The following is a 12,736-nucleotide window of genomic DNA, read 5'->3' as shown; positions in this document are numbered from 1 at the left end:
AAGCAAAGTAGGATGAGTACGGCGCAGCCTCGGACAGCCCCCGCGGGGGACCTCGCGTTAGGACCCAGGGGCGGGGCTTGGGCTGGCTGCCGGTGTGGGCGGGGCTGGCTCACGGTGTTCTCTCCAGGGACCCGGCGGCACCGTCGGGATCTACAGGGCGGCGGGACCGCGAGCCGGTGACATCCTCCTCCGTCGGAACGGAGCTGATGCTGCGGACTCTTCGCAACCAGAAGTGCGAGGTACAGACGAGCACGGAGAGGGTCTCAGTGAAGGTCCGAGGGGGGAAAATAAATAGGAGAATGAAAAAGCTATTCATACCCAACTCCAGCAAAGCTCTGGATAGTTGTTTTGGGAGAAGCATTGCGGGCAATGAAGACATCCATATCCAGAGTGTCTGTTCCAGTCAGAACAAGGTGCTGTTCCTTCCATGATAGAACTGGCCCGATGTAATCAATCTGCAACCAGATAGCTGGCTAATCCTCGGGAAGTAGTGTCATATTGGGGGCTCAGTGTTGGTCTCTGCTGTTGGAATATTGGGCACTAAGCAGTGGCTGGAGCCCGATTGGCCCTGGTGAGTGGAAGTCCATGTTGCTGAGCGCAAACGTAACCTCCATCCCTAGTGCTTTGTTCTTGAGTCCATTTCTGTGGAAGGAGGCTGACTGACATTCACAGGTTGGTTATTCTGTCCACCTCATTAAAATCCTCCTCTGTGGAGGGCACCCTTTGGTAAGCATTCATATGGAACATAATTATCTTAACATTCTGTGCCAAATTAGAGAAGTCTGTCGACACACCTCTCCCCAGACTCCTTGTCATACTTCCTTGAATTTTCTAATCATACTCCTTTCAAGTACCTGACCATCCAGGCAAGCCATTAGCCACAGCGCATGAAAAAGTATAGCTCTGTGCTTCTGATCAGGCAAAATGAACGAGGTGCACTGCTCAAAGTTCTGCCCACTGAGAGGATTTCCCTTCATCACTGTCCCGCAGAGCCTTCCCAAAGTGAGATGTTGTGCAGCTGTGTCCTTTTAGGTGATGCTTGCATACCATGCAGAACCCAAGAGTTTTCCTCTTCAGGCAACTGGTCAGAGGGAGGTTACCGTGAAGCTGTAGGTAGGGGTTGGAGAGAGAAGATAATGTCGCAAGAGTAGAGGCCATGGTCATGAGGAAATCATACAATTTCTTGTGCCTCCAGGATCTGCTTGAGCCCAGCTTCATATATACCACTTCCATTTGATGATGGCGTGCTGCTGTGTGCCCAGCTTTATGGCTTGGTGGGTCAGATGGCACCCACTTCATGATGGACAGCTCAGGTCACAAGGGAACTTGCTGGCCCATGGCCAAGCAGTCAAGTTCTGGTTTGTTTGTTTTTTCTAACTTTTCATTTTGAAATAATTACAGACTTATAGGGAGCTGCAAAAATAGGACAGAAAGGTCCCATGCACCCCTCACCCAGTTTTTCTAATCGTGACATCTTATACAGTCATCTCTCAGTATCCACAGAGGATTGGCTCCAGGACCTTCCACAGATACCAAAATCCATGGGTGATCAGGTCCCATAGTTGGCCCTCTGAATTCGTAGTGTTGCATCCATGGATTTAACCAATCACATATCATGTAGTACAGCAGTATTTATGGAAAAAAAATTTGCATATAAGCAGACTCATGCAGTCCAAACCCATGTTGTTCAAGGGTCAACTGTATAACTATAATACAGTATCAAAACCATTGTACACATTGATACAATTCACAGAGTTCATTTGGATTTTATCAGTTTACATGCATTCTTGGGGGTGGTGTGTAGTTCTATACAATTTTTATCACGTGTAGATTTCTATAACCACCACAATCACGATACAGAACTATCATCACAAAGATCCCTTGTGCTTTCTCTTTAGAGTCACATTCTCCCTCTTCTGTCTTCCCCAACCATCCCTAACCCTTGGCAACCACTAGTATGTTCTCTATATCTAAAATGCTGTCATTTTGAGAATGTTATATAAATGGAATAGAGAGATTGGCTTTTTTCACTTAGCATAATACCATTGATGTACATCCAAGTTGTTGAATGCATCAATAGTTTCTTCCTTTTGTTCCACCATTCATCATTGTAGGATAGGTAGTTTTTCTCCAATTTTTAGCTGTTCCAAACAAAGCTGCTGTGAATATTCATGTGCATTTTTTGACATTTAAAAAATTTCAAATTGTGCTAAAATACACGTAACATAAAATTTACCATCTTAACTATTTTTAAGTGTACAGTTCAGAGCATTGAGTCCATTCATATTGTTGGCAACCATCACTACCATCCATCTCCAGAACTCTTTTCATCTTGCAAAACAGAAACTCCCTATTCCTTTCTCTCGCCAGTCTCTGGCAACCACCGTTCTATTTTCTGTCTCTATGAATTTGATTAACTATCTCCTATAAGTAGAATCATACAGTGTTTGTCCTTTTGTGATTGGCTTATTTCACTTAACATAATGTCCTCAAGGTTCATCCTTGTGTAGCATGTGTCAGAATTTCCTTCCTTTTTAAAGGCTGAATAATATTCCATTGTATGTATATACTGTATTTTGTTTATCCATCTGCCAATGGACAGTTGGGTTGCTTCTACCTTTTTGCTATTGTGAATAATACTGCTATGAACATGGGGTACAAATAGATTTTCAGGTCCCTGCTTTCAATACTTAGAGATATATACCCATCATGTACATGTTTTTGTGTGGGCATAAGCTTTCATTTCTCTGGAATGAATGCCAAGCAGTGAGATTGCATGGTAAAGGTATGTTTTGTTTCCTAAGAACGGCCAAACTCTTTCATAGTGGCCGTACCATTTTATATTTCCACCAGCAATGTGTGAGGTCTACTTCCTCTGATCCTCACTAGCATTTAGAATTGTCACTTAAACACTTTTTTAAGCTGTTCTAATAGCTGAGTAGTGATAAATCATCATGGTTTTAATTTACATTTCCCTAATAGGTAATGATGTTTGAATGTCTTTTCACGTGCTTGTTTGCCATCTGTATGTCCTCTTTGGTGAAGTGTTTGCTCACTCTCTAGTTGGATTGCTTGGTTTCTTTTACTATTGAGTTTTGAGAGTTCTTTGTATATTCTAGATGGGAGTACATTTCAAAATAAGTTGTCTGCAAATATTTTCTCCCAGCCTGTAGCCTGTCTTTTCATCCTCTTAATAGGGTCTTTCACCAAGCAAAAGGTTTCAGTTTTGATGAAGTCCAGTTTATCGGTTTGTTTCTTTTATGGATCATGTATGGAAATATTATTGATTTTTGTATATTGATCTGATTGTATCCAGAAACTTTGCTGAATTCATTTATTCCAATAGGTTTTTAGTGTATTTCTTAGGATTTTCTACATATCAGATCTTGTCATCTGTGAAAAGAGGGAGTTTACACTGTCAGCCTGCTAATTAACATCTTATTATGTTATATTCTGTTACTCTCTCCCTCTCACATTTCTGTTCACTACTGCAGCACCCTGAACCCTGCCACACTCCTGCCCCTAACAGGAGGAGAACCTCATGATTGTCTTACCTTAGTTAGGAAACTTTCTGTACCTTGCTCAGATTTACTAGAGACTCCAATTAAGAATTCTGAACTAATATTTTTTTGTTGATGAAGCATATCTCAAATATGAAACCAGAGGTTATCAAGAAGGATATGGTGTCGCTAATTTAAGTTCTCTTTAGAATGTAGCCCTCTACCTGAGTTACAGTCAGCCCAGATGGCAGAACTTATTGCACTTACTCTATACAATTAGTCGACTGGCCAAAGACCAGAGGGTAAGCACACACACAGATAGGAGATATGCTTGAGATCAGAACACGACTTTGAGATGCTTTGAAACAAAGAAGGTTTCCTAACCTCTCCCAGAATCCCCATCAAAAACAGACAACAAGAACTTATGGATTCACTCCTGTTTCCTAGAGAGGTGGCTATTATAAGGGCTGAGGCTCATATAAAAGAGATAATATGGAAGTGAAAGGAAATGCACTAGCAGATCATTAGGCCAAACAAGCAGCCTTAACCCAGGTGAGGTTCCTAACTAAACCCTCAAAGGATAAATCTCTGGAGGAGTTCAAAGAGGCCACTATAGACTATCAGTGTTTAGCCCCTGACTCTGAAAAAGAAGAATGTTAAAAAATGTAACCTTCACTCAGATCATCACTGGTGCTCCCAAGATGGCCACTTGGTGGTGCCAGATGATCTCAGATGATAGCTAAATTTTTCCATGAAACTGCACATCATGATACAAATTGGTTACAATCTTAAATTAACACTGGTAAATAAACTTTAAAAAGAAAACTTTTTAACAGGTTATTTTTAGGTCACGTGTCACCTATAATCATAATCTTGACAAAACTAAAGGTGGGACATGGCCTGGAACCAAAGCCTCCAAGATCCTTGGACACCTTCAGATGAATTTTATCCAGCTCTTACCCTTCATGAAATGGGAATGTGTTTTAGTTTTTTATATGTCTATTTTTATGATGGACTGAAGCATTTAGCTGCTATGAAAAGCTATAGTCCTTACTAAAAGCTGCTTGATTTTGTGTATCCAACCTATCACATCCCATTTTTTATATCAGGCGATCAAAGCACACACTTTACAGGAATCAATGACATCCTTAACTTAAAATTAGCAAAAATGTCAGAAACCCTTTAGCTCCCTGGCCAAGGGTACTCCCAGAAGCCCTTATGGCCGTATGGTTCACTCCCTTGGGGATACATCAGTTATCTAAGAACTGAACCCATTTATTTAGAGATTCCACTTCCAATACTAGACTCTACCCTGCTGCATGCAGACATGGCAAAATATTACAAGGGATTCATGTACTCTACCCAGTCCTAACATCAGCAGGTTAAGGACATCTTCCCACAGCATCTTCCTAAATAGCCTCTTGGTGATCTTCAACCATGAGATTTTTGTCTGAGACATCAGAGAAAAATTGTTCTTGAACCTTATTGTATAGAACCTTATCAGGTACTGTTAACAAATACAGCAGTGAAACTCCAGGGGGTCCATTCTTCAATACATATTTTACAACTAAAGAAGAATTTCTGAATTGACACAACTGGAAGCCTATTCCAGTAGAGGACTTCAAACTGAGGATTCTCCCAGATGCTCTAGAAGCAGCTGGTCTTCAGAAGTATACAGCTGACCAAAGACCTTTGGAATAAACAGATGACTTCAGATGACAGATAGCTTCTGCCCAAGATGTCAGAGCAAGACCTGTGTCAAAGCCCTGTTTTGCCTAACACAATACTGTATCAACTATACTTCAAAAATAGTCTTGTTTTGTTTTTCATCTGCTCGCTTATAGTTACTCTTCTCATTTCTATTGATTCCTGGTTGTCATCCACCCGTAACGACCCGTTTTCTCTTTTCTTCCCTCTTCATTATAATTGTTAGGTCAGAGCGTACTCATTCTTTTTTTTTTAAAGTTTTTTATTGAATTTGTTACAATATTGCTTCTGTTTTGGTCTTTTGGCATGTGGGATCTTAGCTTCCCAACCAGGGATTGAACCCACACCCCCTGCGCTGGAAGGCAAAGTCTTAACCACTGGACCGCCAGGGAAGTCCCCAGAGCGTACTCATTCTAATGCCATTCGTAGATTATCCTAAATAGTAGCCACTACTCTAAATCTCACCAACTGCTGGATATGCCATCCATTGGCAGACCATCATGATAAATATATATGAACGGTTCTGGTCTCACCAAATGAGACTATAGAGAATTAAAGCCAGTGGTTTTTCCATTAGCACCTACAGGGACAAATGACCTTAAACAAAGCAACCTGTGACTTTGCTAGTGTCCCAGAGAAAGAGCCAGTTATCACAATCTGTTGATCAGAATCCAGGTAATTCTGAATTCGAATTCAACAACCTTCATTAGGGTAGTAGGCCAGTTACTTATCAGCTGGAAGACAGTAAAGGGATCCAAATATATAGCAGAGCTAATGTGAGGCTTTGGCTCCAATCTCATGTCACGGACAACTTTTTTCCTGGATCTCTATGTGCCCTTACTGGATTGTACTTCCTTTGTAACCAGGTCAACAGGTCTCGTTTTCCTCAGACTAAAAATTCATGCACTTTAGGAATAGCATTCCCAAACTGTCTGTATATAGAAATCCTAACTTTATACATCACCAGTGCTGGAAATTCCAACCCAGGCAAGAGCTCCAAAATGCAGCCACCCTTAATTATTCATGCACTTTGCCTTGGGGAATTGCTGACTCATTGTTTATGTGAACAATCAGAGCAGTATTTCCAATGGTGGGAGACAAAAAGACTGTAAGAGACCTATCACTCACTAACTGCCACAAGTTATGACATCACCTCTTCCCCAGATTGAAGATCTGTAGATTTGTCTCAGCTCATTGGCTCAAGTAGTTATGGGCGATTGCTTTGCACTAAACTTCTTACTGACTGATCATGGGGGCATCTATGCCATTGCTATAGTTGGCTCAATGAAACAGGCATGGTAGAACAGGCAGTACATCACCTTAAAGAAAACCCTACTTGGCTCAATGCTTCTGCACAGCTTCTCTCTCATCAGATCTGATTGCCATGATGATACAACAACAAAAAGATCAAAAAGATCTCATGATAAGTTTACTATGGAGACAACCAAACAGTCCTCCGTAAAGATCTGGCTCTCTAGCATCTCTGAATTGGTCAGCCTCTCTCAAGCAAGAAAGTGGCCAAAAGGGAGAACTGAGGGACTAAATATACCAGTGGACAATGGATACACCTTATATGACAATAGAACTCTGCCCCACACCTTTGCAGCAACCAGCCTGGAAGCCAGACCACAGCCTCTGCAGCAATCAGCTCAGAACAGCCAAATGACTGCTACTTCCCCCCTATTCTTTGCCCTCACTTCCAACTTAGAACCAACCATAGAAAACCAAATATACTGCCCAAACCAATCACATAAGATATCCTGCTCCGACTTAGCCCCCCTCCAGTTTTCCCATGCTGACAACTTCCAGTCAGGGCATACCTGAAGCTTTCACTTTTTTTCTTCTCATCGTAAAGCTTTCTTAATCCCTTCATGCCTTTGGGTCTCTGCCAGGTGCAGGTGATAGTGGCTGATCCTTTGCTATGGCAAGCTCTGAATAAACAGCCTGTTTCTTCTCATTTATTTCCACAAGTGCAAAGCCCTTCATCTTACAGAGGAGAAGACTGAGACCCAGAGAGGATCATGGATATGATCTCATTCCCAAATGGCTTTGAAGTATTGGGGTCTTCAGGCACAGATTCCTGGTCATTTGTCAATATCCATCCTCCTCTTCTTCCTTAGTAATAGAATCCCCCAATTTTCATTGGCCCCATTGCTGCCCAGGACAAAGACTTCCATTTCCAGCCTCCCTTGCCATCAGCCATAGTCCTATGTCTAAGTTCTTGCCAGTGGTCTGCAAGCAGAAGTGGTATATTGCAATTATTTGATAAGGAATGTTTAAAGTACAGTCTTTATGACTTATTTGAATAATAATTGAAGCATTTTTACATTGATTTGAATGTGTGTTAGGAGGTAACCTCTAAATCCTTGGAACTTCCTGAGTGATAGGATATCTCTGTTATTCATAGTGACCCCCCCAAGGACCATATCTGATACTTTATGCTAATGAAGTGACTCGTGGTTGGCCGCTAGTTTACTCAAATGAGATGACTCAAGATGGGGACTGGCCATGCCTGACAGATCAACCAAGTGATTAGAGGGTTGGGGTTTTGAGCCACATGGTATCAGCCCAACCTGGGGGTGGAGGGCACTGGAGATGGAATTCAACTGTTTGGTCAATTGATCACACCAACGTAATGAAACCCCAATAAAATTCTGGGCAGCGAAGCTCAGGTGAGTTTCCTGGCCTGGAAGCACTCTATGTATTGTTGTTACACATCAATATGCCAAATGGGTAATGTGTTCCTGCGGAAGCCTCACATTTGTGCTGTTCCCAAACCTTACCCTATGTGTCTCTTCCTTAGGCTGGTTTTGATTTGTATCCTTTTGCTATAATAAAATTATCGTAATAAATACAGCACTTTTTTGAGTTCTGAGAGTAGTTATATAGAATTACCAAGTCTGAAAGAGTAGTGGGAACTCCCAAATTTGTAGCCAGATGGTCAGAAGGGTGACCTAGGGACCCCCAATTCATGGCTGGTGTCTGAAGTGAGAGCAGTCTTGTGGGTGACTGTTTCCTTAACCTGTGAAGTTTGGCCCACCTCTGGGTAGCTGGAATGAGAAGTCATTGTAGTGCTACAAAATAAAATAGCAGTGAATTTTCATATACGCATACAACAACCCCAAAAGATGGCACAATGCTAATCTATATTTGAAATTGAAAAATACTTACAGGAACAATGTAGTATTTTTCTAAGAAAATATTTGATTGGTAGTGTTCTAGAAGGAAAGATTTTCATCTAGTAGAAACTGTGCAGTCAGAGCACTGAGAAAACTTGGGCAATACAAGTTGTTTTTCAAATTAATACGTGGTTAGTGAGGACTTACTGGGTGCTCACTTCTGAGAGGAAGTATGAGAAATGACCTGGAGCAGCTGATAATCTGGTTCAGGAGACAAGAAAGTGGCAAGATGATAAACAACCCGTGACTTAACTAGATCAAGACAGTGATAAGAACTATCCCTATCTATATGTTCATTTGTAAATACTTATGGATACAACAAATGCTTTTACAATTGCAAATGAATAAGACCTGACTTCTCATCAGTGTTCAAGAGAATTATTCCCCAAGGAGTGGACCTTTGAACAGGGTTCTGACTGATTATTAGGCTTTAGACAGTGGAGGGGGCATTCCAGGCTGGTGGAACGGCCCAGGCTGGGAAGTGCAGAGGCATGTCTTAAATATATATGGCAGGCTGGGAAGTGCAGAGGCATGTCTTAAATATATATGGCAGGCTGGGAAGTGCAGAGGCATGTCTTAAATATATATGGCAGGCAAGCTAGTTTTTCTGAAATAGAGGTTCTTGTCAGGAGCAGCAGGAGATTAGGGCAGACTGAAGAGGGCAATAAATGCTAAACTGAGAGGTGAGCATTTATCCTGTAGGCAGTACAAAGGCTTTCATGGGTGCGAATGGGTGCACACTGATGAGACTGTTTAACGTGGCCAAGATACAAAAGAGGAAGGGACAGATGTTAGGCAAAGACCAGCTACAAAATTGTTGCAGGTATCCAGGTATATAAAGTGACCTGGGCGGGGTTAGAGAAGGGCACTGGAGGGAAAGAATGTGTGATAGAGCAAACTAAGCTGTTACTAATATAAAATATTTGCTGTTTCTGCTTGTGAACTTTGAATCTCTGGGAAGAATTTCCCATGATTTTCAGGCTCCTAGGCTGGCATCATGATCTTAGCTGTCCAGATGCCTCCTGTGCCTTCTACCTGCCTACTCCCCTCTGCCAACCTCTTGTACCCCTAGATCCTGCTTGTCTGCATGGCCCCACTTTGAGCTGGTTCCCTGAATTCTGGGCTCAGCTAACTCATCTGGACTTTAAATGTTTGAACGACTGTCCTTAGTGCAAGCTAATTCCTTTAGCCAAGACTCCTCTGGCCTATGACAGCTCTTGGTCTTGGCTTCTCCACATAGGTTGCAGAGACAACATGATATGAACTTGAGACCCAGTAAGCTTAGGAATAACCATTACAGAAAATAGAAAGTGATAGCAAAGACACACAGATGGCTTGAAGTAACAGACGAGATAGGAAAATTGGTTTAGCAATAGTTGGTATGTCTGTATATTTGATTTTTGAAAAACAGTTGAGGTATAATTTACATACCATAAAATTTAATTTTATTTGCACATTTCAGTGAATTTTAGTAATTTACCAAGTTGTTCAGCCATCGCCATAATCCAGTTTTAGGACAGCCCCACCACCCCAGTGAGATTCCTTGAAATATTTGCAGTCACTCCCAGTTGCCACTCCCAGCCCCAGGCAATCACTGATCTACTTTGTCTCTGAAGATTTGCCTTTTCTGGCCATTTCATATAAAGGGAACCATACAATATGTGGTCCCTGGCATCTGGCTACTCTCACTTAGGATAATGTTTTTGAGGTTTTGATTTTTAAAATACCCATATTTTAATTGATGTTTAAAATTTTTTTATTTCAAAAATCCCAAATCTAGTAGCATAAAGATCTATTAAAATTGCTTTTTGCTCGCAAAAACTATAATAAGAGTACTCTACTGCCTCATAAAAGTAACATTACAGAGAAACAAGTGCATGGAGCTTTTGTGTAGAGAAGGCCTTCACTCTCTCAATCCCCAAACTATAGCTGTAAACCAGGAGGAAAGAAGTCCAGCAGTTAGGTGTATAGACCAGGGCATGGCACTCTCTGAACCTCAGATTCCTTAGCTGTAAAATATGGCTGGGCTAGGTCACTGGTGCCTCCACCTTCCTCAGCCTTCACTCTCTTCACCCACACAGCACCCCCTCTCCCATCAGTAACAGGATGGGGAGACAACACAAGTGGTTATAAAAACAACCCCCAGCAGGTAGGAAATCACCAGACTAGGTGGTCTCTTAGCTTCCTTTCAGCTCTAGATTTATGAATCAACTTTCCTCACATTCATTAAGCTCCCAGGGTTTCCCTTTTGGGTAAAGCCTTAATGTATGCTGAGGGTTTTGGATTTGGAAAGGCTTTAGTTAGAGAACACACATTATTACTAGTGGAGTTCATATAAAGGGAACTATACAATATGTGTAGTTCTGGCTTCTGGCTAGTGGGCTTTCCCAGTTTCACTAAATTCAGAGAGTCACTCTAGTACGAATTCTCTGATGGGCAAAAAGGGCAGAACATCCACCAAAGCCTTTCCCACATGCTTTACATCCCCAGGGTTTCTAACCAGTGGGGTGAGCTTGCTGATGTTTATAAGGGGAAGAGGTTTGGCTGAAGGCTCTCCCACATTCACCATGTCCACAGGGTTTTTCTCAAGAACGAATTCTCTGATGCTTAATAAGGGATGTGCTGTGATTGAAGGCCTTCCCACATTTACTGCTTTCTCAGCGATTCTCTTTAGTATGTATTCCTGCTGCTTAGTAAGGCAAGAAGAGAAGTATTACTGACAGCTTTTACTGTACTTGAGTTTCTCTCCAGTATGGTTATCTGGTTTGTTTGTGTTTTTTTTGGAATAATATGTGACTGAAGGCTGTGCTATACTCATTACACAGATAAGGCTTCTCCCCAGTATAAATTGTCTGATGTTGAATAATGTGTGTCCACTAACTAAAGCCTTTCCAAATCCATTATGTTCACATAGTTTACTAGTTTGAATTCTCTGGTGTTTGATAAGGGAGGAGTTGTGACAAAAGCCCACTCCCTCTCTTGATATTAGCAGAGCTTCAGTTTAGTATGTCCTGTCTGATGTTTAACAAGACAGGTCCTCCGACCAGAAGCCTTCCCACATACATTACACTCATATAAAATATATATATATACATATATATATATATATATATATATATATACACACACACACATATATGTATATTCTCTGAGGTTTAGTGGTGTGTGTACTCCAGCTGAAAGCCTTCCCACATTGTCTGAATTCATAGGGTTTTTTCCCCAGCATGACTTTTCTGATGTTTAATAAGGGATGCAGTGTGAGCAAAGGCTCTTCCACATTCGTTACATTTGTAGGGTTTCTCTCCGGTGTGAAATCTATAATGTTGAGTGAGAGAGGAACTCTGGCTGAAGGCTCTCCCACATCTATTACATTTGTAGGGTTTCTCTCCTGTATGAAATCTGTAATGTACAATGAGAGAGGAACTCTGGCTGAAGGTTCTCCCACATTCTCTGCATTCATAGGGCTTTTCTCCAGTGTGAGTTCTCTGGTGTTTAATAAGGGATGAAGTATGACCAAAGGCCCTTCCACATTCATTACATTTGTAGGGTTTCTCTCCAGTATGAAATCTATAATGTAGAACAAGAGATGAACTCTGGCTAAAGGCTCTCCCACATGCGCTGCATTCATAGGGCTTTTCTCCAGTATGAGTTCTCTGATGTTTAATAAGGGATGAAATATGACCAAAGGCTCTTCCACATTCACTGCACTCATAGGGCTTTTCTCCAGTGTGACATCTCTGATGGCGCCTAAGTTCTGACTGGAAATGGAAAAACTTCCCACATTCATTGCATTTACAAGATCTCTTCCCTGGATGGGTTCTCTGAGAGTTATTTCTCCCTGAAGTCTCTCTGAAATCTGTATCACATTTATAGTATCCTTCTCCCATGAGCACACTGTGTTGGTTAACAGGTACTGATCTTAAACCCAAACTTGTCCCAAATTCACTCCACTCATGATCTCTCCTAAGGGTGGTAGTATATTTGTGAGTGAGTGACATTTCTTTCAGATGTCTCTCCTGCTTTTTTGGATGCATCTCTAACTGGTCATCACAACCACAAGTTGCTTTCAGTTTGGAGGACCAGAGTTCATCTCTAATGTCTTTTTCCACTGATGCTATCTGGAATAATTCTTCTTTGGAAATTCCCTGACTTAGCATTGATTCCTTGGCTTGATGCCTTCTCTCCCAGTCTGGGGAAAAAAAAAAAAGACAGTCTGTTATTACCTGTTCTATGTGCCAAGAGGAAGTAAAGTCCTATAATAGATGTAAGATAATTAACCTTTAAAATAATATCTAGGGACTTCCCTGGTGGCACAGTGGTTAAGAATCCGCCTGCCAATGCAGCAGACAC

At 41.5% G+C, this 12,736-nt stretch overlaps 1 protein-coding gene across 1 annotated transcript; it reads right to left on the bottom strand.

Moving 5' to 3' along the window:
* Window positions 1–10,788: 10,788 nt before the first annotated feature.
* On the bottom strand, window positions 10,789–12,622 carry ZNF514 (zinc finger protein 514). Its single transcript, XM_029232509.1, is given in 3 exon segments — window positions 10,789–10,815; window positions 11,520–12,038; window positions 12,040–12,622. Coding segments are annotated over 3 exon segments (1,050 nt in total). The 5' UTR covers window positions 12,544–12,622.
* Between the last annotated feature and the right edge of the window lie 114 nt (window positions 12,623–12,736).

This window comes from Monodon monoceros, unplaced genomic scaffold (genome assembly GCF_005190385.1).
Source record: "Monodon monoceros isolate NGI ecotype Baffin Bay Population unplaced genomic scaffold, NGI_Narwhal_1 Super_Scaffold_19, whole genome shotgun sequence".
Taxonomy (NCBI): Eukaryota; Metazoa; Chordata; class Mammalia; order Artiodactyla; family Monodontidae; genus Monodon; species Monodon monoceros.
The sequence above is the reverse complement of the archived record's forward strand: the minus strand, read 5'-3'. Positions and strand labels throughout refer to the sequence as shown.